Source organism: Triticum aestivum, chromosome 6B (genome assembly GCF_018294505.1).
Source record: "Triticum aestivum cultivar Chinese Spring chromosome 6B, IWGSC CS RefSeq v2.1, whole genome shotgun sequence".
Lineage (NCBI taxonomy): Eukaryota > Viridiplantae > Streptophyta > Magnoliopsida > Poales > Poaceae > Triticum > Triticum aestivum.
The window spans coordinates 478924418-478952116 of NC_057810.1; the positions used below are offsets into that span (position 1 = coordinate 478924418).

Genomic DNA, 27699 nt, shown 5'->3' on the forward strand with positions numbered 1-27699 from the left:
TGTTTGATAGAGAAGTGGCATCTTTGCTAATTCCCTCTGAAGTTATTTATCAAGCGTTTGTTCTAATCCACGATATGAGAAATGATTCAGTTGAGATCAATGAACTCATTGGCCAACTCAAGGAGCATGACAACCGTATGAAAAACATGAAGTCCAAGTTTGTCATCAAGCAACTTGAAGAATCTTATGCGGGTGTAAATAAGGAGCTAAAAGTCCTTCGGCACAGGAGGTTGGGAAAATTCGGATCTGGATCAAATCATTCGCAAGATTTTCCTTGATCATCAAGCTAAAGTAACTAGTTATAATGATCTGGTCAAAGGACACATTGATCCATCGAAGCAAAAGAAGAAGAAGAAGAAGAATGCAAACAAGAATGCTCCTCCTCCAGAAGTTGATACACAGAAAGAAACCTCTCCTGAACAAGCAATTCCTTCAACTCTTCATGAACCAGTTGCAAATGCATTAACTTCGCCAAGGCCAAATGAAACAGTTCATGTGGCCTCCCCAGCTCTTGAAGCAAATCTTTCTTAGCACCAAGTGTCAGAAGAAGGTGAAATTCCTCGGTCTGAACGACAAGTTTCTCCTGTCCATGTTGAACCAACTAATTTGGTTCCACCCTCTGCTCCTCCAACTACATCTAAAGCAATTCCACAACAACCTCCAATGGTTGACAAAGATTCAGCGCCTGACTCAGCTCCTGAACAAGTGACAAATCCCTCTCCATTGAGAATCTCATTCGACACGACACGAAGAACTTCTGATCCTTCTGTAGCAAAATCTGCGTCAGCTCATCATTCAGATTTGATCATCTATGGCGATGAAGTGATTTCTGTTGAATATGAACTCAAGTACCCTTATCCTCGCGAGCGACTGCCATTGTTTTCCATCGGCGTTGGTGTCAAAGGGCCTCTGTTCAACAAAAATACTCATTTGGTTTTCTTTCGATAGAGTCCTTACAGCAAGCCCAATACGTCTAAATCTCCTCGGTTCTGGACTCAGGAACAGGCAATATACTATTCATGTATTCTTTATGACAGCCTGAAATTTTTCCCTCGTGAGTTCCCAGACTTTGCTGCTATGAAGAACATGAGTTGTTTCAATCAAATTATGCAAGACATCGAAGATTTTGGTCTCTCGCATGTCTTAGGCTATCAACACCCATGGAACAGGGAGATTATTCTTCAGTTTTATGGAACATTATATATCTCTGGAGACGTCAAATAGCACAAAGTGGATTATTGAATGGATGGCTGAAGGCAAACGTATCAAATGCTCTGCCATGGACTTTGTACCACACTTTCATTTCCATCGGTTTGAACATGGCAAAACTGAGATTCGGGTTCATAACATTGATGCAATCTCTGATGAAGATTTCCGATGCACAATAGATGAACATAAGATTCGTGGCTATAATGGTCCTCCTCTGCCTGAGCACTTCACTTTTGACAATCACACGTTATATCACATCCTCACATACACCCTCTGTTCGCTGGCTGGGATGAATACTGACAATGATATCTCTGATGTTCTTCGGAACACCATCCACGCCATCTCTCAAGGGTTCATATTCAATGTTGAAGACATGTTTCTACGTATAGTGATGGATTCAGCTCAGTGTCCAAAAACCATCAAGGTGTATGCGCCCTAGATTCGGAAAGTGATTGACTATGCAATGAAGACTGAATATCTTGCCAAAGTCAGACAGAAAAGCTCCATTCCTCCTGTGTGTGATACACTGAAAGTTAAGGAAGATTTCTCTTCAGGAAAAGCTCCCGTGTCAAGTCCTAATTATCATACATTCATACTACTTTCAATGGACCCAAGCTACCCAAGAATGATCGTCTGCCGAACACTCAGCCTCCTTCACATCTTGAAGTGAGTATGCACACTCAGCAGCTAGTCCTGAAGCATATGGCAGAAGATCGTCAAGAGAAATAGAACCTAGCTGCCGAACTAAATGCTATTCAGAACCGAATAAAAATTGTGCACATGATCACAACAGAAAACAAGAAGCGTTTATGAAGTAGCTTCAGAAATTTTTCTCAAAAAGCAATTTAGTCACTCTCATCTTCAAGAACTCTAAAAGTAGATTGATCAAGGATTCACTGCTGAAGATTTTCAAGATCGCATCACTCCTCCTCTGCCAGCTCATGAACCAACAACGAATTTACTTCGGCTTCATCTGCGCAACTTACTCGATGAATCAGAAGCCACATTGCCAAATGAAAAACCTGCTGAAGAAAATCCTCTGTCTCGCAAGACTCACGAGGTTGATCCCAATATGCCTCCTCTTCTCAGTGCCAAGCCAGTCTTGAAGGATCTGCTGCTGCTGAAGAGGAAGATGTTCCAGACACCTCCGAATCAGAAACTTATTCAAGCAGTTCCTCGGGCGATGCATCAGAGTGAATCATATTCACATTTTAGCACTCATGTTGTGACGCCCCCGATTCAATCGTACACTAATCATGCACGCAAATGTGTACGATCAAGATCAGGGACTCACGGGAAGATATCACAACACAACTCTACAATTAAAATAAGTCATACAAGCATCATAATACAAGCCAGGGGCCTCGAGGGCTCGAATACAAGTGCTCGATCATAGACGAGTCAGCGGAAGCAACAATATCTGAGTACAGACATAAGTTAAACAAGTTTGCCTTAAGAAGGCTAGCACAAACTGGGATACAGATCGAAAGAGGCGCAGGCCTCCTGCCTGGGATCCTCCTAACTACTCCTGGTCGTCGTCAGCGGGCAGCACGTAGTAGTAGGCACCTCCGGTGTAGTAGGGGTCGTCGTCGACGGTGGCGTCTGGCTCCTGGACTCCAGCATCTGGTTGCGACAACCAGAAGAAGGGAAAGGGGAAAAGGGGGGAGAAAGCAACCGTGAGTACTCATCCAAAGTACTCGCAAGCAAGGAGCTACACTACATATGCATGGGTATATGTGTAAGGAGGCCATATCGGTGGACTGAACTGCAGAATGCCAGAATAAGAGGGGGGATAGCTAATCCTGTCGAAGACTACGCTTCTGGCAGCCTCCGTCTTGCAGCATGTAGAAGAGAGTAGATTGAAGTCCTCCAAGTAGCATCTCCAAGTAGCATCTCCAAGCATCCAGTAGCATCGCATAGCATAATCCTACCCGGCGATCCTCTCCTCGTCGCCCTGCGGAAAAGCGATCACCGGGTTGTATCTGGCACTTGGAAGGGTGTGTTTTATTAAGTATCCGGTTCTAGTTGTCATAAGGTCAAGGTACAACTCCAAGTCGTCCTGTTACCGAAGATCACGGCTATTCGAATAGATTAACTTCCCTGCAGGGGTGCACCACATAGCCCAACACGCTCGATCCCATTTGGCCGGACACACTTTCCTGGGTCATGCCCGGCCTCGGAAGATCAACACGTCGCAGCCCCACCTAGGCACAACAGAGAGGCCAGCACGCCGGTCTAAACCTAAGCGCGCAGGGGTCTGGGCCCATCGCCCTGAGCACACCTGCACGTTGCGAGGGCGGCCGGAAGCAGACCTAGCCTAGTAGGCGTTCCAGTCCAATCCGGCGCGCGCCGCTCCGTCGCTGACGTCTGAAGTGCTTCGGCTGATACCACGACGTCGGGATACCCATAACTACTCCCACGTAGATGGTTAGTGCGTATAGGCTCGTAGCCAGACTCAGATCAAATACCAAGATCTCGTTAAGCGTGTTAAGTATCCGCGAACGCCGAACAGGGTCAGGCCCACCTGTCTCCTAGGTGGTCTCAACCTGCCCTGCCGCTCCGCCACAAAGTAACAGTCGGGGGCCGTCGGGAACCCAGGCCCACCTCTACCGGGATGGAGCCACCTGTCCTTTCAGCCCCCAACTCCGAACTGTATCACAGGTAATGTAACAGTGTAAAGTATATAGTATATGCCCGTGATCACCTCCCGAAGTGATCACAGCCCAGTAGTATAGCATGGCAGACGGACAAGAGTGTAGGGCCACTGATGGAACACTAGCATCCTATACTAAGCATTTAGGATTGCAGGTAAGGTATCAACAGATGTAGCGACAATGTCAGGCTATGCATCAGAATAGGATTAGCGAAAGCAGTAACATGCTACACTACTCTAATGCAAGCAGTATAGAGGAGAATAGGCGATATCTGGTGATCAAGGGGGGGGCTTGCCTGGTTGCTCTGGCAAGAGAGAGGGGTCGTCAACTCCGTAGTCGAACTGGTCAGCAGCAGCGTCGGTCTCGTAGTCTACCGGAGAGAAGAGGGGGAAGAAATAATGAATACAGAGCAAACAAAGCATCACAAAATATAACAAGGCAATACGCGGTGTTCGGTGTGCCCTAAGGCGGTAGTAGGTGATACCGGTGAAGGGGGGAAAACATCCGGGAAAGTATTCCCGGTGTTTCGTGTTTTCGGGCAGAGGAGCCGGAGGGGGAAAGTTGCGGGTTCGATAGGTTAGGGGGTGTGGCGGACGAACGGACTGCGTATCCGGAATCGTCTCGTCGTTCTGAGCAACTTTCATGTTGAAATATTTTAATCCGAGTTACGGATTAAAAGATATGATTTTCTAAAGATTTTATTAATTTCTGGAATTTAATTAATTATTTAATTAATTCGAAAATGAATTAATGACATCAGCATGATGTCATGCTGACATCAGCAGTCAACAGAGTTGACTGGTCAACCTGACCAGTGGGTCCCACTGGTCAGTGACACATTTTAATTAACAGGTTAATTAAACTATTCATAATTAATTAAGGGGGTGGGCCCCACTGTCATACTAATTAATTAGCTAATTAACAGTAGTTAATTAAGTTAATTAATCATTAGTTTAATTAATTTTAATTGGTTAATTTAATCAGAATTAATTAAGTTAATTAATTAGTTAATTAATTAATTTCATTATTTATTTATTATTACTATTATTTTCTAATTATTTTTTTTATTAAAACGTTCTCTGGGCGGGGGCCCACTTGTCATTGGCCCCGGGGGCCTTAGCGGATCGGGCGCAGGGGCGGGTCGGGCATTGCGGCGCCCGACTGGGCGTTCGCCCAGATCGCCGGGGCGAGGAGGCCCAGGGCAGCTTGCAGGCGCGGGTGCCGGCGAGGCCATGGCGGGGCGAGGAGCTAGCGGCAGAGGGCAGTGGGGAGGCGCGGGCGAGCACACGATGATGCGGGGAACAAGGGGCGTGCGCGGGCATAGGAGGGAGGGCGCGTGCTGCCCGGAGCGCGAGCTTCGGCACACGGCCGCGACGATGCGGGCGATGGCCACGACGGGGAGCACGAGCGGCACGACGAGCATGACGCGGTGACTACGGCGACGGGCTAGGGACGCACGTGCGAGGGAGACAGAGAGGAGAGGGGAGTTTCTCTCACCCCCGATGCAGGGGTTCGTCGGCGAGGCTCGACGGAGTCCGCCGGGGAGGAGGTCGGGGAGGCGAGATCCGGCGACGGCGAGGTAGCTTCGGGCGGCGTCGGGCGATGGCGGTGGTTGGCGATGGGGACGGGGCGCCGAGCGGCTTCGGGTCGGGCAGCGCCGCGTGGAAGGAGAGGGCGCGCGGGGTCGAGGTGGTGGCGGTCGGCGGGGCGCGGACGACGGCGAGCTGCGACGCGGCAACGGGGGCGCCAGCTGCCGTCGGGGGGGAAGAGGCGAGGTCGGAGGGGGGGTCGCGCCGGGGCGGCGGGCGTTCAAGCCCGATCCCGATTGGATCGGGGAGAGGGAGAGTGGGGGCGCGAGTGGGGGGGAGTAGGGCGTCGGTGCCTAGGGTTAGGAGTGGAGGGGGGTTATGGGGGAGTGGGGACGGGCCGGCCTAGTCGGCCTGGTGGCCAGCTGGTTGGGCCCAGGCCCAGTTGGCCTGGGGGGGGGGGTTCTTTTCCTTTCTTTTCCTTTTTTGCTTTGTTTTTTTTTACTTTTTATTATTTTCCTTTTTTCCTTTTTGTTACTATTTATGTTAGTTTTATAAATTATAAAATTAGTTCCTAAAATTGTATTACTACTTATTCTAATGCCACAATAACTTGGGCGCCCAAACAATTTAGTTTAACATTTTATATATTATAAACGAATTTAATTACTGGTTTTAGCTACTGTTTATTTACTTTAGAGCATTTAGCTATTTTATAAAAGTGTGGTTTCTCCACCATAATTACCTATGCAATATTTGGTTCACTCCGAACATTTTAGTTTTAATATTTGAAAACTTTTATTGTTTGCTTGATTTTGAATTTGAATTTGAATTGATTTCGAACTAACTCGAGATTAGCAACTATAAACGAGGTGACGTGGCACCATTAGCAGAGGATCACTGTAGCTTAATTACCCGGGCGTCACAATTCTCCTCCACTACAAGAAATCTCGTCCCGAGATTTAAGCGGTGGAGTAAGGGGCGAAGGTGTTGGTAGCGAAAAAACCTAACGAGTCTTCTCGGTCTTGGCTTCCCTTTCGAAGAGGTTGATCCCTTTCGTTGATGTCTTCATTTCACTGCTTCAAGTCACCATGATCAATTTGTCATCCTTTCTTCGGGATCTCCATCGTACTTACGAATAGGTAAGGGGCAGCTCTACAACGATAGGATGTTACAAGGGAAAATCTTTAGGGTTTACCCAAGTATGAACATACGAGTATCTCTCGAGTTGAACAAATGACACACATCGAAAGCAAAGTAAGACGGTGTAATAAGAGGTTTCAAGCGGATAGGCAATCGTTCATTGCCTAAAGCAGAGTGCGAAAGGGGTTCAGAGCAACGAGAATAAGTATTGTGTCCGATACCAGAATAGATCAACAGGCAAGTGGCCCGTGAATTACATACAAAGTCAAGCACGAGGAATAACGCTGACAATAGGGTGTACAGGAGAGTCAGGTTTCGATCCTGTGGAACTGTGGGTTATGGGCCCACCATGTGGTTGAAAGTAGGAAGGGGGCCGACATTTTGCACGGTCATGATAGTAAGGTGTGTCAAAGGGTAGCCTGTCAGATAAGTCGGCAACAACATCGATACCAAGGGCGAGGGACGAAGAGAACCATTTTCCTGCTCGTTGAACGAGGCGGGCCAATAGGCAAAGTTCTCGTCCATCGGTGGTTACCGGAATGTTTTCAACAATAGTAACAGGGTCTTGCTGACAGAGTTTTACACCGAGGTGTTTACCTACGCAGTGAATTATTACTGCTTAGATTATATAGATCACAAGAAAGGTTAAACCAAACAACGGAAAGGAAATATGGTTATCAAATTACACAAAACAAAGACAAGGAAAATGTGTTTAATCACATATTTCAGGGGTATATCCTTCCCAAGGACAAGCAGAGCATGATATCCAAGACAGGATATAATGTAGAAAACTCTTTAGGTAAGGGGGGGGAGGAATCTCATGATATTACCCATACAACGGTGTTAGGATAAATGATAAATAAAATTTAGCATCGTGCTTCAAATGTTCCTGTTGAAAATCGGAGTACCATTGACATGCTTCGAGATAGCATTGACATGGTCTTCAGGTGAAGATCAGACTTTGGAAACACGAAGGATCCATCAGGAATAACTTGTAGAATAAGTCTTACAATTTCCTCCAGGAAGAATGGTTGTCCTTGCAAAAGAAATTATAACGATAGGTCCTCCAGCCAGGGGGGGGTGCTAGGCATGACATCATGTTACCGGGCCATCAAAGGACAAACAACATAACTCCTGGAAAGTTGTCCCAACCATCATATCTGACCGAGATTCAGATCCAATTGGTGTCATGATGCCTCAGACTCAGGATGTCCGAGAAGAAAAGGCGCAACACAAATCATTGAAATGGCATTGCAAGATTCTTGAGAAATGAACTATGGGAGCGGGTTCCTGAAACAATAGTTCATCATTAAACCAAGGAGAGGTGAGGAGGTGGCTGATTGACTCAGCGACAATTCATTGAGATTTTCAAAAGATGGATTTCCACAATAATGTGAACAAGAAGATGACATTTGTCAGATCAAATGGTATAGTGATGTATGCTCGAGGAAAACATACACAATTAAACATTGGTTGAAAGGTGCACCCGAAATATGGGTTGGGTTGCATGACCAATGTCAGAATGGTGATTCAATAGTCAATAGCCTAAGAATGAACTTTCGACCATTAACTTCAAAAAATAGGGTTGCTAGAAGGAAAGAATCCAAACAACACCGTTCACTTGTTGGAATTAACACGGGGACCAAGAAAGAATGGTGATGGTGAGAAGTATTTCTATGTCAAGAATTCTCAAGAGGTGGAACAAATCTCAGAACATTCTTGACATAAAGGATGGTAATACTCCAAGGTAAAGAAGAACAATTGCTGGATAGCAAAGAACTCAAGGTATAACACCAAACATGAACAAGCTTGTGTTGGTGGGAGGCAATAAAGTGGTCGACGATAATACAATTCATCGAGGGCAAGGATGGTATTTCTCATCATGAATTCAATTGATATCCTGGATGAGCTCAGGATGTTGATGATCACGACACCTTTGTCGCGAGAGTTCATGAAGATGTAATCGATCGGTAACGACATCAAGTCAAGTAATGATGAAGTGAAAGGTTATTGGAACCAAGGGTACGACACAAACTCGAAACCAAGCTTGTTGTTCAAGGCGAAATGATATGACGATGAGGATCGACGTAAGGTTAGTTCATCGTCGAAAATTGGTGCTCCGAGAATAAGGACCAAATAGCACAGTTAGAATCGTCACGACAATGATATAGCCAAACAGGCTAGGAATGGCATGATCGGGTACAAACTCGTACTTATAGAAGCTTACTGAAGAGTTGTTTAACCGTAGTGCGGACTCGGTTCCGTTATCAGTGTCTTTGAGTGTTTATTAACTCAGAGCCCGTGAAAAATTGGAATCAGTGGGAATGTAGCACTTGATGAAGAACTCATAAGGAGTTATGCAGTCCATGATAATCTCGAGATACCAGGGGGGTAATACTCGACACAAGATCAAAGTAAAGGCTGGACTGGTGTATTGATCCATAGGAGACAATTGTTTTAACTTGTCCGAGAAATGAGATCAGAGAAGAACAATCATGGTCGGAACCACGGTTGCAAGGGATCAATTCACAGATACCATATGTTAGTTATCAAGGAAATAGTTATTGTTACAAGAAGCTTCCATGATAGGATATATATCGCGTCCATGGGCATGAACACTAGGTTCAAGGTCGACTCCCACTTCTCCAATGCATACTCTTTCATTCACTTCTCGCTTTCGATGAAGTTATAGCGTTGAAATTTTATCTGGCAAAATACCAGAAGAGTACGACTCATGAAAACTTTCGAGTTCACACATATTAAGGAAGGCATAGGTTCAACCCATTGGGGCATCTTAGAATCATATACCAGAATCTTTAGAAGTAATTAACTCAAGCTCGAAGGCAGAGCATGGTTGAGAAAGCAGACGATACAATTTACCAAAGGCATTATGTATTCGAGAAAAGGCTCACAAGTTTATTGACTATGAAGGGCGTTGTCAGATAAAATCCAACAAAGGATCTGGTGGTCCACAAGGGATCTGACGTGAGCATCGATACTCAACTAGAGGAAGCAGATCATAGAAACAACTGACTAACTCAATTGTCAAATGCAAAGGAATTATGATTTCCAAATCAAGGGATCAGAAGCAATGCTCTGATTAGGGGTGGATAAGTTGAATAGCCGTAGGGTACAACAAAGACAATTGGATTGGTCGAGAACCAATTCCAGTAAAAAGAATGGCAGCTCAGCCGGAAAAGTAATTTATAAGGATTAATGATGATTGCGTGTATTTGCAAACATATTGAGTCAACAGACTCAAAATGGTAATGACAAGGAATGTCAATATGACTACGAGACTTATGGGATTATCCATAATGCAAGCAAGCAAGAATTTCAAGAGCCAAAGGCCCCAAAGGATTTTCGGAAGATCGAATATTATTTCGAAGACTTTTGTGAAACACATGAACAACTGGGGATGAGCGGATACTCGACAAGTGCGAGGATTTATTCGAAGGGGTATTCATGTGGCAAAGAACTGCTAGGCAGTAGGCACAAAGTATTCTCGGAACAATAGAGAAAACTTCGGGGTATCTTGTAATAACAAGATCAATGGGGGATGATCGTAAGAATGGCAAGTGTAAGTAGTTATCCATACGGATTTATCGGTGGTCAGGAATAGCCAAAGTGATGGGCACAAGTCTCGAGAGAACATCAGAGAGTATCTTCGGAACCTTCTGATGTAGCAGGCGATCCACTGCAATAAGGGGCTCTTCGGGTGGATGCGATCACGAGATCCTAATCTTAGAGTTAGCAAATTCATTTAACCCGAATAGTAGAGAGATCAGAGTCCCAGAGTATAGATGAGGAATAAAAGATCCTAATACCACCCGATGGCGACGTGGGCCCGTAAGGCACACATCCAAGTTAGTAAAAGTTTTTGCAATGTCTAGACTCGACTTCGGCCAAGGAGTGTGGAAGGGGGATTCCTACAGGCAGTCGGCTCTGATACCAACTTGTGACGCCCCCGATTCAATCGTACACTAATCATGCACGCAAATGTGTACGATCAAGATCAGGGACTCACGGGAAGATATCACAACACAACTCTACAATTAAAATAAGTCATACAAGCATCATAATACAAGCCAGGGGCCTCGAGGGCTCGAATACAAGTGCTCGATCATAGACGAGTCAGCGGAAGCAACAATATCTGAGTACAGACATAAGTTAAACAAGTTTGCCTTAAGAAGGCTAGCACAAACTGGGATACAGATCGAAAGAGACGCAGGCCTCCTGCCTGGGATCCTCCTAACTACTCCTGGTCGTCGTCAGCGGGCAGCACGTAGTAGTAGGCACCTCCGGTGTAGTAGGGGTCGTCGTCGACGGTGGCGTCTGGCTCCTGGACTCCAGCATCTGGTTGCGACAACCAGAAGAAAGGAAAGGGGAAAAGGGGGGAGAAAGCAACCGTGAGTACTCATCCAAAGTACTCGCAAGCAAGGAACTACACTACATATGCATGGGTATATGTGTAAGGAGGCCATATCAGTGGACTGAACTGCAGAATGCCAGAATAAGAGGGGGATAGCTAATCCTGTCGAAGACTACGCTTCTGGCAGCCTCCGTCTTGCAGCATGTAGAAGAGAGTAGATTGAAGTCCTCCAAGTAGCATCTCCAAGTAAGCATCTCCAAGTAGCATCGCATAGCATAATCCTACCCGGCGATCCTCTCCTCGTCGCCCTGCGGAAAAGCGATCACCGGGTTGTATCTGGCACTTGGAAGGGTGTGTTTTATTAAGTATCCGGTTCTAGTTGTCATAAGGTCAAGGTACAACTCCAAGTCGTCCTGTTACCGAAGATCACGGCTATTCGAATAGATTAACTTCCCTGCAGGGGTGCACCACATAGCCCAACACGCTCGATCCCATTTGGCCGGACACACTTTCCTGGGTCATGCCCGGCCTCGGAAGATCAACACGTCGCAGCCCCACCTAGGCACAACAGAGAGGCCAGCACGCCGGTCTAAACCTAAGCGCGCAGGGGTCTGGGCCCATCGCCCTGAGCACACCTGCACGTTGCGAGGGCGGCCGAAAGCAGACCTAGCCTAGTGGCGTTCCAGTCCAATTCGGCGCGCGCCGCTCCGTCGCTGACGTCTGAAGTGCTTCGGCTGATACCACGACGTCGGGATACCCATAACTACTCCCACGTAGATGGTTAGTGCGTATAGGCTCGTAGCCAGACTCAGATCAAATACCAAGATCTCGTTAAGCGTGTTAAGTATCCGCGAACGCCGAACAGGGCCAGGCCCACCTGTCTCCTAGGTGGTCTCAACCTGCCCTGCCGCTCCGCCACAAAGTAACAGTCGGGGGCCGTCGGGAACCCAGGCCCACCTCTACCGGGATGGAGCCACCTGTCCCTTTCAGCCCCCAACTCCGAACAGTATCACAGGTAATGTAACAGTGTAAAGTATATAGTATATGCCCGTGATCACCTCCCGAAGTGATCACAGCCCAGTAGTATAGCAAGGCAGACTGACAAGAATGTAGGGCCAATGATGATAAACTAGCATCCTATACTAAGCATTTAGGATTGCAAGTAAGGTATCAACAGATGTAGCGACAATGTCAGGCTATGCATCAGAATAGGATTAACGAAAGCAGTAACATGCTACACTACTCTAATGCAAGCAGTATAGAGGAGAATAGGCGATATCTGGTGATCAAGGGGGGGGCTTGCCTGGTTGCTCTGGCAAGAGAGAGGGGTCGTCAACTCCGTAGTCGAACTGGTCAGCAGCAGCGTCGGTCTCGTAGTCTACCGGAGAGAAGAGGGGGAAGAAATAATGAATACAGAGCAAACAAAGCATCACAAAATATAACAAGGCAATACGCGGTGTTCGGTGTGCCCTAACGCGGTAGTAGGTGATACCGGTGAAGGGGGGAAAACATCCGGGAAAGTATTCCCGGTGTTTCGTGTTTTCGGGCAGAGGAGCCGGAGGGGGAAAGTTGCGGGTTCGATAGGTTAGGGGGTGTGGCGGACGAACGGACTGCGTATCCGGAATCGTCTCGTCGTTCTGAGCAACTTTCATGTTGAAATATTTTAATCCGAGTTACGGATTAAAAGATATGATTTTCTAAAGATTTTATTAATTTCTGGAATTTTAATTAATTATTTAATTAATTCGAAAATGAATTAATGACATCAGCATGATGTCATGCTGACATCAGCAGTCAACAGAGTTGACTGGTCAACCTGACCAGTGGGTCCCACTGGTCAGTGACACATTTTAATTAACAGGTTAATTAAACTATTCATAATTAATTAAGGGGGTGGGCCCCACTGTCATACTAATTAATTAGCTAATTAACAGTAGTTAATTAAGTTAATTAATCATTAGTTTGATTAATTTTAATTGGTTAATTTAATCAGAATTAATTAAGTTAATTAATTAGTTAATTAATTAATTTCATTATTTATTTATTATTACTATTATTTTCTAATTATTTTTTTTTATTAAAACGTTCTCTGGGCGGGGGCCCACTTGTCATTGGCCCCGGGGGCCTTAGCGGATCGGGCGCAGGGGCGGGTCGGGCATTGCGGCGCCCGACTGGGCGTTCGCCCAGATCGCCGGGGCGAGGAGGCCCAGGGCAGCTTGCAGGCGCGGGTGCCGGCGAGGCCATGGCGGGGCGAGGAGCTAGCGGCAGAGGGCAGTGGGGAGGCGCGGGCGAGCACACGACGATGCGGGGAACAAGGGGCGTGCGCGGGCATAGGAGGGAGGGCGCGTGCTGCCCGGAGCGCGAGCTTCGGCACACGGCCGCGACGATGCGGGCGATGGCCACGACGGGGAGCACGAGCGGCACGACGAGCAAGACGCGGTGACTACGGCGACGGGCTAGGGACGCACGTGCGAGGGAGACAGAGAGGAGAGGGGAGTTTCTCTCACCCCCGATGCAGGGGTTCGTCGGCGAGGCTCGACGGAGTCCGCCGGGGAGGAGGTCGGGGAGGCGAGATCCGGCGACGGCGAGGTAGCTTCGGGCGGCGTCGGGCGATGGCGGTGGTTGGCGATGGGGACGGGGCGCCGAGCGGCTTCTGGTCGGGCAGCGCCGCGTGGAAGGAGAGGGCGCGCGGGGTCGAGGTGGTGGCGGTCGGCGGGGCGCGGACGACGGCGAGCTGCGACGCGGCAACGGGGGCGCCAGCTGCCGTCGGGGGGGAAGAGGCGAGGTCGGAGGGGGGGGTCGCGCCGGGGCGGCGGGCGTTCAAGCCCGATCCCGATTGGATCGGGGAGAGGGAGAGTGGGGGCGCGAGTGGGGGGGGAGTGGGGCGTCGGTGCCTAGGGTTAGGAGTGGAGGGGGGTTATGGGGGAGTGGGGACGGGCCGGCCTAGTCGGCCTGGTGGCCAGCTGGTTGGGCCCAGGCCCAGTTGGCCTGGGGGGGGGGGGTTCTTTTCCTTTCTTTTCCTTTTTTGCTTTGTTTTTTTTTTTACTTTTTATTATTTTCCTTTTTTCCTTTTTGTTACTATTTATGTTAGTTTTATAAATTATAAAATTAGTTCCTAAAATTGTATTACTACTTATTCTAATGCCACAATAACTTGGGCGCCCAAACAATTTAGTTTAACATTTTATATATTATAAACAAATTTAATTACTGGTTTTAGCTACTGTTTATTTACTTTAGAGCATTTAGCTATTTTATAAAAGTGTGGTTTCTCCACCATAATTACCTATGCAATATTTGGTTCACTCCGAACATTTTAGTTTTAATATTTGAAAACTTTTATTGTTTGCTTGATTTTGAATTTGAATTTGAATTGATTTCGAACTAACTCGAGATTAGCAACTATAAACGAGGTGACGTGGCACCATTAGCAGAGGATCACTGTAGCTTAATTACCCGGGCGTCACACATGTTTTTCATCACCTTTTTTACACTAGTTGACAAAAAAGGGGATAATAACATCAAGAGTTTTGATAGATTTGCTCTGTTGATTTTTTCTCTGTGCTTTCTCGCTCTATATCTTGAGACAATTTAAGCCTGTTTTGTGCTCTAATGTATAACTTCTAATATGGGTTGTAATATTGATAACCCCACCTACTGCACTATTCTCTCTCGAAGTATTTGCTTTGCACGTGGAATCATTATCAGAAGTCATGAATGATTGTGCCATATTCTCGTTGGATTACTGATCATCATTGTGAATCATTACCTCGTATGATTGAAAATTATCCACACATTCAAATGAATTGCAAGGAACCTCATTGTACATAAATTGACCCTGCATACATCTAGGGGAGTTTATTTCATCATCGAGTCAAGTGATGCAGGTTCACTCTTGTTTATTCTACTTTTCATATATCTATCTTCACTTTGATGATTATCTATTTTGTCAACAACCGTCCAAAAAGGGGGAGATTGTTGGTGCAATGATAGACCCCTTATGTTTTGGAGTTTGTTGACATAAACAGTATGGGACTTATGTGTTTGCTAGTGCACACATAGTAACAGGTCCCTGAAGTATCGAGGATAATCTTCCCGCGTGGCAGTGAAGGTTATCACCGGAGATAAAGCTAACAAGAGTGACCCCTAAAAATTGCTGAAGTTTAAGCAATTGGTTCGGTGCATGTTCGAAGCAAATGACTGTGCTCGAGGAAGAATGAAGACGAGATGAAGACGTAGCATTTATTTCGTTGTTCTTCTTCTTTCATTGAGTCATAGGACCATCGTACTATTAAGAGGGGTATACCGTTCGAAACTTTGATTCTCTAATGCTAAACCCAAATTCTATGAAAGTTGTGAGAGAAATCTCTTTGTGCTCGTACTTGCCAGCAAGAGACTGTGATCTTCTTCGCTATGAGAGATTTGCCTTGGACCGAGGAGTTAGCATTACTTGTTCCTCAAGTAATGTTATTGTTGCTCCAAAATCCGACCGTTGTGAACGTGTTGGTTGGCCATTGGCTGGATGTCCAGTCCAAAATGGTCATTTCCCATCTGGGAAGGTTGCGGCTATAAATAGCCACCCCGCGTTGGCTTTGTCCAGTGGCTGCTCCGTTTGATTCTAAGAAGTTTGTTGAGTAACCCACTCCCCGAGCGATTTGAGTTAAAATCCACCGAGAGAAAAACCCTGGAGCCGAAGAATTAGATAGTGGTTCAGCATCACTGGAATCTAAGTTTAGTACGCTCCGCCTATTACTCTTGAGAGCTGCAAACTCTCTAGACGGTTAGATGTCAATTTCTTCAGGGACCAAGAGTAATTGTGGTTCTCGAAGAATAAGTCTGGAAAGGTTTGGAGAGCACCTTCAAGTATCTACCACGAGTGATCGACATCGGTTGACGAATCGATTGTCGAGGAGAATATGGTGAACAGAGTTTATCTTCCGTGTTAAGTCATAGCCCCTCCAACCAGACGTAGTCCTTGTGTAGAAGGACGAACTGGTCGAACTAATACCTATCGCCATCGAGCATCATCGATTACCTCTATCACTCAAGTTTACCTTCGATGCGTTCATTCGTTTGATTTGCTTCGATGCATGTTCTAGTTTCCCTTCGGTACCCTGTTTTAGTTCACTGTAGTTTGTTCTTCACTTATTCTGCTGCTGGGTATTGAGAGATTTAAGTTTTCCAAAGAAAATTTAAAACTCCCATTCAACCCCTCTGGTAGACATACTTCATTCTTACAGAAGGCTCCTCCCTCATGAGACGTCCGATCTAGACACCGTGGTTGCGCGACGTGGATGGCGGCTCCTCCTTCGCATGACGTCCGATTTGGATGCCGCGGTTGCCTGAAGGGGACTGCGATGCCGACCCTCGATCGATCATCGTCCACTCAAGCACGATCTCGATCTGTCGCGCAAACTCTTCGTCCGTTGCAAATGCGGTGGCGAGGAGGACGACTTTTGCTCCTTGTCATTCCAAGAGACCGGCTCCGGCTTGACAGATGATATGTGAAGACTATCAACACGTGACTCTGCTAGAGTTGCTCTTAGTCTATCGCTCAATAACCTTGAGTGCAAATGCCATCATTGCAACCGGACTGTTTATACTAATAGAAGGCACATGCCATAAATGTTGGCTCTTGGTTAGACGGTAAATGAGATACTGTATGTTGTGGCAGAGTTTGGGCTGAATTCTAGGGGGGGAGGGGGGGCATTGAGCTGGGTGGGCCAAGTATATGTGTTCTGGGCTGATTTTCCTAGACACGTGGGTCAAATATTAAGGGGTATCAAAAAACAAAAATTTGGTCTGGAGGACAACAGCCCAGGTTGGCCCTTGAGAAGCTCCATCACTGACTACCATGTTTGGTTTGGCCAACCTAACTATAAACAGTTTGACGGTGCAATAAATGTAATAAAAAGCCTTAGATTTTGCCAAAAAAAAATGATGAGTGGGTAGGAAAACAATCACGATGAACCTTTTCTAAGCACCACCACGTGAGGGTGCAGGAGGTGTGCAGGTGTAGTGTGTGGACAAGTCCAGAAGAATCTAGCATAACTCATTTTGATGCACGAGCTCATGTAGCGAATTCCAGAAATTACAACCATTGGATCGGTTGTGTTTGCTATAATAAATTGATAAGCAGTATCAATTCACATTCACTTTGTGAAAGAAATCAACGGCTAAGAAGTGGTCCACGTCAGGGCCAGTGGCAAATTCAAGTTTAAAATTTGCTGATCATAGTAGTAGTAGAGATATCAGTAGGACACAATCATATGGTACCTAGCTGGAGCGAGATGGACCAAAAAAATTCAGAAGTGGACGGAAGTGGTGCAGACTGGGGACAAGCAGGCCCAACATCTGTGCGTCACGTAATCCCTATCCCGTACCGTATTGGCGGTCCATGCGAACACGCATCCCTGCAAAAATGAGTTGGCCGTTCTGCTCCCGCCACACGCGCGCGCGCACGCACACATGCCGCTCCTCCACCTCTCGCTTCCGCCGCACCGCCTCCTCGTCGTCCGGCAGTGCAGGCTCATCGCCCCGCCGTTGCATCCTCCCTCCCGCCTCTCCGTAAGGTCGTGCCCTCGCCAACCTCCGGACGATCCTAACCCCAACTATGTCAGTTCTGACAGCAAGCCGCCACCTCGTTGGCTCACCCTTTATTGTTCTTGGACAGGGCGGCGGCGGCGGCACCGGTCGCGCATGAGGTGTGCGCGCTGCCCTTCCCGCCGGACCGCACTTCCCACCACCGCGAGCTCGCCGCGGCCGTCGCCTCCGTCGAGCGCGCCTGCCGCCTCTGCGTGGATGTGAGTTCAACTCGTCCCCTCTCCTTTTGTAAGACAATAAATTTTGGGAACCAGCACTACCCTCTAGGGGTGGCTTATCTCATTATATATAATGGTTCTGTTACAATACGTACATAGGTACAGAAGCTATATATAGTCTAACACCCTCCCTCAATCTTAGCCACTTTCTAAAGAACTGAGAAGGGTAAGATTGCGCCTACCAGCCTCAAACTGTGGCAGTGGTAAAGGCTTAGTGAAGATGTCTGCAAGTTGATCCTTAGATGAGATAAACTTGATCTGGAGTTGCTTCTGTGATACACGTTCCCGTACAAAGTGATAGTCAACTTCAATGTGTTTCGTTCGGGCATGAAATACTGGATTTGCAGAAAGGTATGTAGCACCGATGTTATCACACCAAAGAATAGGAGGCTGTGGTTGAGACAAACCCAACTCCTGAAGCAAAGACTGCACCCAAATAATCTCTGCAGTAGCATTAGCCACAGCCTTGTACTCAGCTTCAGTACTGCTACGTGACACAGTAGCCTGTTTCCGAGCACTCCAGGCGATCAAATTAGGGCCAAAGAATACTGCATAACCCCCCATGGATCGCCTGTCATCTGGGCTACCAGCCCAATCTGCATCAGAGAAGGCCGAAAGGACCCGAGAGGAAGTCGGCCGAATATGCATACCAAATGTCAGGGTGAACTGAACATAACGAAGAATGCGTTTAACAGCAGCCCAATGAGTATCTCTGGGAGCCTGAAGATACTGACAAACCCTGTTAACAGCATAAGAGATATCTGGTCTCGTGATCGTCAAGTACTGAAGTCCACCAACAATGCTCCTGTACTCTGTGGCATCCGCAGGAGACAAAAGCTCACCATCAACAGCTGTTATCTTGTCAGTAGACGACATGGGTGTGGTGGTCGGTTTGCACTTCAGCATGCCCGCTCTTTGTAACAACTCCAAGGAGTACTTCTTCTGCGTAAGGACAAGACCAGTAGCACGAGAAGTGACCTCAACTCCAAGAAAGTAGTGAAGCTTCCCAAGATCTTTGACCGCAAAATCAGCACCAAGAGAGCAGACAAGAGCATCAGCAGCATACTGAGAAGAGCTGACAAGGATAATATCATCGACATATACCAAAAGATACATAGTGACTTCTGGCTTCTGTAGAAGAAATAATGAAGTGTCAGTAGTGGACGGCACAAACCCATGAGCACGAAGGGCAGAGGCAAGGCGGGCATGCCAGGCACGAGGAGCTTGCTTCAAACCATATAGTGCTTTGGAGAGACGACAGATATAGTCAGGACGATCAGGATCAGAGAAACCAGGCGGCTGTTTCATATAAACCTCTTCCTCCAAAAAACCATGTAGAAAAGCATTCTGCACATCAAGTTGACGAAGTGACCAACCATGAGAAACAGCAATGGAGAGAAGAAGCCGAATAGTGGTAGGCTTGACGACAGGACTGAAGGTGTCCTCATAGTCAAGACCATGGCGCTGCCGAAAACCGCGAGCAACAAGTCGCGCTTTGTAACGCTCAATAGATCCATCCGAATGCTTCTTCACTTTGAATACCCATTTTGAGTCAATAATATTTACCCGTGGTGATGGAGGAACGAGAGTCCATGTCTTGTTACGAAGGAGAGCATGAAACTCCTGCTCCATAGCCTCTCGCCAATGTGGAATGCGCAGGGCAGCCTGATATGAGCGAGGCTCAGAAGATGGATCCGCAACAGCAGCAGCCAAACAAGCAGCCAACCAAGCAACCGTACCATCCTTACGTTCCTTAGGTTTGAAAATGCCTGCGTGTATGTGGTCGGGACACAGGAACCACCGAGGTCGACGGAGCAGCCTGCAACGGGCTGGAGGACGGCGACGTTGACGAGTCAGCCGGTAACGAGGAGCCAGACACAGTAGCGTCGGGCTCGGTCGGCGAAGAAGGTCGGCCCACCGGCGAAACCGGCAGAGCAGACGAAGCAGCTGGCGACGCCGGCGTCACAGACCGGGCCGATGGCGAGCCCGGCATAGTGGGCCGTGGCGCGGCCGATGTCGCGGGCCGATCCGCGGATGAAGGCGACGTGAGGACAGCATCGCGGACCCGAGCTGCAGGCGAAGACGGCGTGACGGGCCGAGCCGCGGGCGAAGACGGCGTGACAGGCCGAGCCGCTGAAGACTCGGCGGCCGCTGGCGAAGAGGGCCGAGCCGCGGAGATGCTCGGCGCGACGGGCTCTTCGGGTGACCATGCATGGGCACGCAAATCGATGCCATGCAACATAGGGCGATCAACGTGCCCATCAGAAGGCGGTGATGATGATGGTGAATCCTCCAAAAGCTCCAAACGAGCCCCACGTCCGGTTCCTGCACCATGGTTAGGTAACAGCAAAGGAGAGTATGCAACATCATCAAATTGGTCAGAAGCAACAGAGGATGAATGCAGAGATGGTGGTTCGACAGTGGACACAGGAAGTTTGGCAAAGGGAAAAACATGCTCATCAAACACGACGTCCCGAGATATATAGACACGATTAGTGGGAACATGAAGACATTTGTAACCTTTATGAAGAGAGCTATAGCCAAGAAAAACACACTTCTTAGAACGAAACTCAAGCTTGCGCTTATTATATGGACGAAGATGCGGCCAGCAAGCACACCCAAATACCTTGAAAAAGGTATAATCAGGTTGTTCATTAAGGAGAACCTCAATGGGAGTCTTCATATTTAAAACACGAGTGGGAGTACGGTTGATGAGAAAGCATGCAGTGGTGAAAGCATCACTCCAAAACCGAAACGGAACAGATGCATGGGCCAAAAGAGTAAGACCAGCTTCAACAATATGACGATGCTTACGTTCGACTGAACCATTCTGCTGATGTGTATGTGGACATGCTAAACGATGAGCTATCCCAAGCGACTGAAAGAAGGAGTTGAGGTTGCGATACTCGCCCCCCCAGTCCGACTGGACATGAACAATTTTGTGCTTGAGAAGATGTTCAACATGTTTTTGAAACTGAACAAAAATATCAAACACATCAGATTTGCGTTTAATAAGGTAAAGCCAGGTAAAGCGACTATAAGCATCAACGAAACTGATATAGTAATTATGACCACTGACAGAAGTCTGAGCAGGACCCCATACATCTGAAAACACAAGTTCTAAAGGATGTTTCACCTCACGACTGGACTCCGAAAAAGGAAGTTGATGACTCTTCCCCTGCTGACAAGCATCACACACTGCTACATCTTTATTACTAGACAAACTAGGAAGCTCATGACGACGCAAAATATGACGAACAATAGGTGTGGTCGGGTGACCAAGACGAGCATGCCACTGTGACGGAGAGACCCGAACTCCACTGAAAACACGGGCGACGCCAGGATGCTCCAGACGGTAGAGGCCCTGGCACAACCGCCCACTAAGAAGAATGTCCCTCGTGCCCCGATCCTTAATAAAAAGATCAAAAGGGTGAAATTCACAAAGCACATTATTATCACGTGTGAGTTTAGAAACTGAAAGAAGATTACGGGTCACAGATGGAACTCGAAGAACATTGCGAAGCTGAAGACTCCTATTGGCATGTCTAGTGAGAAGAGATGCTTGACCAATATGAGAGATGTGCATACCTGCTCCATTGGCGGTGTGGATCTTGTCGGAGCCATGATAGGGTTCACGAGTGTGAAGCTTCCCCATCTCGCTGGTCAGATGCTCTGTCGCCCCAGAGTCCATGTACCAGTGTGGATCGATGGAGTAGGACTGAGTGTGTCCCTGTTGCTTCTGCGGCGAGGGACGATCAGCCATGGCGACCTGACGGGCATTGTTGCGTGTATCTTTGCCGTCATTGCCAAGACCAAGGAAGCTTCGCTGGAAGCGCTTATGACACTTGGAGGCCCAGTGCCCATCGCGGCCACAAAGCTGGCACACACGTGGACCACCAGCCCCCGGTAAGGTCGCAGTAGGTGGGGGGGCCGAGGCGGGCGACGGTGGCAGCCCCAAGGGAGACCGGGGTGATGAAGAAGAGCGGCCACCCTTGGTGGCGGCGTTGGCCGAGAGGGAGCCAGTGCCCCTGGTGCGGCGAGTCTCGACCCGTTGCTCAGTGAGAAGGAGCCGAGAGAAAACCTCGTGTGCCAGCATGGGTGTCGAGTTGCCCCGCTCGTTGATGATCTCGACTAAGGCATCATACTCCTCATCAAGACCATTGACAATAAACGAGTTGAACTCGGAGTCGGTTAGGGGCTGTCTAATGGAGGCCAATGTGTCGGCGAGGCCCTTGACCTTGTTGTAGAAGTCAGTGGCAGTGGAGTCAAGCTTCTGACACTCTCCAAGCTGACGACGGAGTGCAGAGACACGAGCCTGGGACTGTGCTGCAAAGGTGCGCTCAAGGATGGTCCAGGCCTCATGAGACGTCTTCGCGAAGACAACAAGGCCGGCAACTGCCGGCGAGAGCGACCCCTGGATGGAGGAGAGGTTCGCCTGGTCCTGCCCCGTCCAGACGCGATGGGCCGGATTGTAGACCGGAGCGTGCACGCTGTCTACCAGCGCGGGTGGGCAGGGAAGCGATCCGTCGACGTAGCCGAGCAGGTAGTGACTCCCCAAGAGCGGGAGAACCTGCGCACGCCAGAAGATGTAGTTGTCGGCGGAGAGCTTGATGGTGATGAGATGACCGAAGTGAAACGGCGGCGGCGAAGACGATCCCATCGAGGAGGCTGTCTGGGGTGCAAACACCATGGAGGCAGCCGGAGGCACCGAAGCCGATGCGGGAGGAGGCGGGACCGCAGCCAGGGCGGGCGCCGCAAAGCTCACGGCCGGTGCGGACGCCGCAAGGCCCACAGCCGGGGCGGACGCCGCCAACCCCGCCAGCGGGACGGTGTGATCCGCTTGCGGCAGGAGCGGTGGGACGACGCCTGCGGAGTCCGCAGCGGACGGCGGCGCCGTGGTGTGGACCACGAGATCACGCCCGAGCGAGGGCGCCGGCGGCGTGGAGAAGACGGAGCCGATGCTCCTTGTCCCAATCGGAGCGGGAACGGAGACGGCATCGAGCGGGAGGTTGAGCAGAGCCGCAAGAGAGGCCGGGAGGAAGCCCGCAGCAGTGGAACCGGTGGTGGCGGCGCTCGACATGGCGGCGGCGCGATCGGTGGCGCGGCGGCGGCTGCGGCGGCGGTGCGGGTATTAGGGTTTAGAAGCGGAAGCGATCGTAACCTAGCGTGATACCATGTAAGACAATAAATTTTGGGAACCAGCACTACCCTTTAGGGGTGGCTTATCTCATTATATATAATGGTTCTGTTACAATACGTACATAGGTACAGAAGCTATACATAGTCTAACACCTTTCGATGTGTCCGTTTGAGAAACTGGAGGCCTGTCAGATTTGGGCGCGGGATTATTCTCCGTTCGGTGATATCGTGCGACTGTACAGTGTAATACACTAATAAACTGATATGGTCCTTTGGTAAAGTCAGATTCCGGCATTGTGGTGTGCGGATTTTGGGCGTTCCGAAACTCATTTAGTTTCTTTCCTGAACTGAAAACTCGGCTAGTTAGTCGGCTACAGAGCTGAGCAGAGATTTTACAAATCGTCAACTAATTTGCATTTTTATGTGGAGCACCATAATGTCGATCTCCAGCAATGCCAACACGGGGAAGCTTTGATGAAACCATGAGACTTCCCGTGTGCGAAGGTCCTTCTCTGGTATAAAGTTTGCCACAGGAAAATATAGTACAGAGTGAACCACCAATATTTTGAAGCAGGATGTAGTCTGCTCAGTATTATGTCAGCTTATGAAACTTTTTTTAAACGTGTCTAGAGCACCACTTTAGTCATTCAAAATGTTCCAATAGCCAGGATAGGTCATAGTGCATTGCAAATTTAATAAGTATGTCTGTGACAGGAAACTGAAATCATGTCTAGAACAAGAATTAACCTACAGGGTTACTTAGAAAAATCACAAAAACTAAAGGTAGAAGAGATACAATTTAGCCATTATTAGAAAATTACCCTTGTTTAGCAGCAGAAAAACAATTTTGTTCTAGTCAGGTTTACTAACACCACAGGTTTCAGAGGAAAAAGACTATACTAAGCCCGAGTTTTGAACTTTTTGAGTTGCCAATTTATCATCCAATTATGATTTCTTAAATTTTAAATGTTTTTTGACATGTCGCTGAAAATAATCGAGCAACCTGAGCTTATTTTGCTGGTTAAATTGATTGCCTTGACAGGTGAGGGCATCAATGCTTGTAGGTGACGAGAAGATTCTTGAAAAGAACGATCAAACTCATGTGACAATTGCAGATTTTGGAGTTCAGGCCCTTATCAGCTTTGGTAATTCATAATTCACTTCCTCAGTTCAGCCTATGATATGCACTTTGCACTCTTGTCTGATTCCACCTCTTCCATGGTCCCATTGGAAGAGCTACAACAATTGTTTCCATCGATACCTCTGGTGGCAGAAGAGGACTCAGCATTTATACGGTCGTCTAGTGCTACTGATAGTAATAGTAATACACTTGTTGAATCCATTTCAAGTTTTGTCTCAAAAGAAGTGAGTAACAACGGTCCTCCTTTAACTCATGATGATGTGTTGAGAGCTATTGACAGAGGAGGCAAGGATGTTGTCTCCTTTGATTCAAATCCTGCTACTTATTGGGTAAGCTATGAAAGTTTTATTAATCATACATCCGGATCTGCAAAAGTTAGTTCCAGTGAATAAAGATGATGCTTTGATTTTGCAGCTACTTGACCCAATTGATGGTACCAAGGGTTTCCTGAAAGGAGAGGATTCTTTGTATGTGGTATGTCTCTTTGTATTCATTGTATGACTCATGATTAGATTTTGTTGATCACTCACCACTGAAATCTGGAACACAGCCATTGTTAGAGCATGCTGCATGCAACACCGCACAAGCATACACCTTTGTTATGGGCTGCACATTCATGCATGCACAAGAAATGTTATTCCCACCGAACAAGCATGGGACTCATGGGTCTTTCTTGGTAGCCACATTTGTGTTGGCGATGCTTACTTTTGTGGGGTTATCTGTATTTACACAAGGGAGAGGCCTGGCGCAGTGGTGAAGTACTCCCCACTTGTGCCAAGAGGTCTTGGGTTCTCGACCCGGCCTCTCTGCATTGCATCATGCAGGGTTAAGGCTTGCCTCGTATAATTCTTCCCTTGCCTGGTGTGGGAGCTTCTAGCACTGGTCTGTCCTATCATTTATCTGTAGAAGTTTGCTTCGGTACACCCTTATCTGTATTGACACTATTTATGTAGTTTGTTCCAGTACTTTGGTCAGCCACTGCATGTAGCATGGTAATTTAGATGCATGCTTTTGCATTGTGTGGTTTATCATACTTTTGAGGTTTGTAGCTTGACGTTTCTGCCTAGTCTTTCATTCAAATAAATCATTGATTAACCGAGGGTAAGAAGTAAGAACACATGTGATTTTTTTTATGAGGCATATTTCCTTTTGACTCATTGTCAGTACCAAAATCCATCAGTTTTGCATGTCTGAATACGAAGCATGCTTCCTCCTATTTGGTCACTGTTCGATAAGGATTTGCTCAGTGATTTCTTAGCATTAGATCTTGGTCACGTTGTTTTCTTACTCTCTTTCTTCTAATATGAATCTTTTTGGCTTGGTCCTTAGGTGGGTTTGGCTCTTGTGGTGGATGGAAAATTAGCACTAGGAGTCATGGGATGCCCAAATTTGACCGATACTACCGTAGGCGACACGGAAGATGAAAGTATTGCAGCTTATCCTGGCCATGGCATCCTTATGGTGTCTCATGTAGGTTGTGGTACTTGGTCTAGGCCCATGTCTGCTGAGATTGGCCAATTGACAACAGCAGCGGATGTGTGGAAGAGATGCTATGTTGATCCCTGTTCAGTTGCACACATGGCACGCTTCTGCATTGTTGATAGCCATACTTGGGATATGATGCCATTATCTGCCCACTTCAGCTCGACAATGGATGAATCTGAGCCGAGAGATGAGAACAAAATTCTTCTCCAAAATTCTTGCGGTGGAAGGTATGTTGCAGTTTCCTCGTGACAACGCGCGCATGCTAGTTTACCTGCCTAACCAATTTAAATATGGCCCTAGTGAATCAGCACAAGGCTTTTCAAGGATTGGCAGTTATTTTATCGCCATCCTAACAAGTTCTCAATGGATATTTCATAAAGATGTTGTTTACTACTCCCTCGGTCCCATAATATAAGAACATTTTTCAAGTTAACATAGCTTGAAAAACGTTCTTATATTATGGGACGGAGAGAGTACTAGGTTGTGAGCATAATCTGAAATGGAGCCATCCTTTTTCTTTCTTATGCTGCCCTGCTACCTTATTGCTTTTAGTTTTCCTAGAAAATATCTATCTTAGGTTGGTAGTGACTATCTTAGACTAATATTGTATCGATTAGTTAATACATGATTTACCGTGATCTGACCTTATTGTTGCTGCTTTTTTAGCTTGTCCAAGTATCTCTTGGTAGCTTGTGGGAGAATGTCAGTTTTTATCCTCCTAGCACGGGCGGAAAAACTACTCAAGGTGACCTCTTGCTTGAATTTTCCGTTGTACTGTGTGACAAGTTAGACAGCTTGCTGGCTTAGTTTGCACTTGTACTGATCCTTTCTACTCCGGCTGTTCACGTAGGCTTGGGATCATGCTGTTGGGGTAATTTGTGTTGAGGAAGCTGGAGGTCAGGTATGTCACGTTTGCTAGGCCAGGGATACAAGAAATGTCCATTTGTCTATTGATTCTTAACATTATAGCTATACTTATGAGTCTCTAAATTGATAAACTGACAGACATGTGATTGGAGCGGGAAACCATTGGATTTTGGAGCTGACCTAACCGGGCGTAGAATCATCTATCCTTCGGGTGGTGTTCTGGCGACAAACGGTGCTCTTCATGACAAGCTTGTGGAAATGGTCTCAGAAAATTACAAATAGCAACGTTGAATAGATTCAGAACTGAAACACGGTTTCTTTTTCTTTCTTTCTTTTTTCACTTTTTTTTACCAAGGTGATCTGGCTGAGCATTAGATTGCATTACTTCTCGCGTTACAGAGATAAACCACAAAATTTGTCTGATTACTTTCAGTGTCGATACCAAAATGTATATACCGTACATGAAGAAAACAGATGTTCTCTCTGAATAGTTGGTGCCTGAACTGCTTAAGCAATGCCATTCAGAAGCTGTACAGGCTAAACATGCTGGTCCTCTTATTAGCCGTCTTGGTATCCAATTGGTTGCCAAATTCTAGAACCTTTTGCTTCCAATCTGATAGTAGACAGTAGTGCACCATACAAAATGTTTGGCCATCAGTTCAAACAGACGATAAGCCCCCTGCAGTCGTCGCTCCAGCGAAGGGTAAGGATAACAACTTACCTTTCTATGGGTCTTCATGCAGAACTCGGCAATCCCGCCAAAAGGTTAGTCTTAGTTGAGGTGGAGGAAAGAGAAATCAACAGAAACGACTCACCTTCTCTTAATTAAGAGATGATCTCTTAGCAACAATGTGGTCTCACCATACTTTTAGGAGTGTCTTGTTATTAGAGATAAGAATAAGAGAGTACCATTCTACATCTTATTTTTATTGTCTTCTCTAGACTATCTTCTTCTGGAAATCCTAGCTATTCTTAGCATGATTTTGGGGAGTCTCCGATTCATATTTCGTCGACCAATCCTTCCTAATTCACATTTTTGTTGAAAAAATTTCTTTTGTAATGGCAGGCGTAAGATAAGAAGGCCTTTGCCATTGACTTCTTGTTGTGAGAAGATACCCCCTCTCGCGTCGCTCCCACGCCTCGGGAGGGCACAGCTGCCGCCGCCTAGTTTCCATCCAGCGCCCTTCTCCCTCTCCATCGCTGCCGATGGTCGGCATCGGGCAAAGCCCGTGCGTGTGACGGCGGCGGAGGAGGGTCTATCCTCCCTCTCCCGGATCCGTGGTGGCGCGGGTGTCCTGATCCGCGGGGTGCGGCCCTCCCGGCGGTGTGGCGGATTCCGAAT

The 27699-nt window shown here is 47.4% G+C and overlaps 1 protein-coding gene across 1 annotated transcript; it reads left to right on the forward strand.

The window, feature by feature from the left end:
* The first annotated feature begins 17200 nt into the window (after positions 1–17200).
* On the forward strand, positions 17201–26899 carry LOC123134258 (putative PAP-specific phosphatase, mitochondrial). Its single transcript, XM_044553535.1, has 9 exons — positions 17201–17476; positions 17578–17707; positions 23907–24009; positions 24099–24334; positions 24420–24479; positions 25335–25717; positions 26157–26235; positions 26341–26391; positions 26496–26899. The coding sequence occupies exons 1-9, from the start codon at positions 17373–17375 to the stop codon at positions 26637–26639; spliced, it is 1290 nt and encodes a 429-aa protein (XP_044409470.1). The 5' UTR covers positions 17201–17372; the 3' UTR covers positions 26640–26899.
* The last annotated feature ends 800 nt before the right edge of the window (positions 26900–27699 follow it).

Coding starts and splice junctions, on each gene's coding strand:
- LOC123134258 (XM_044553535.1), top strand. CDS start 17,373: ATGCCGCTCCTCCACCTCTCGCTTCCGCCGCACCGCCTCCTCGTCGTC. Junction 24,335..24,419: donor CAAATCCTGCTACTTATTGG/GTAAGCTATGAA, acceptor TTGATTTTGCAG/CTACTTGACCCAATTGATGG. Junction 26,392..26,495: donor TTGAGGAAGCTGGAGGTCAG/GTATGTCACGTT, acceptor ATAAACTGACAG/ACATGTGATTGGAGCGGGAA.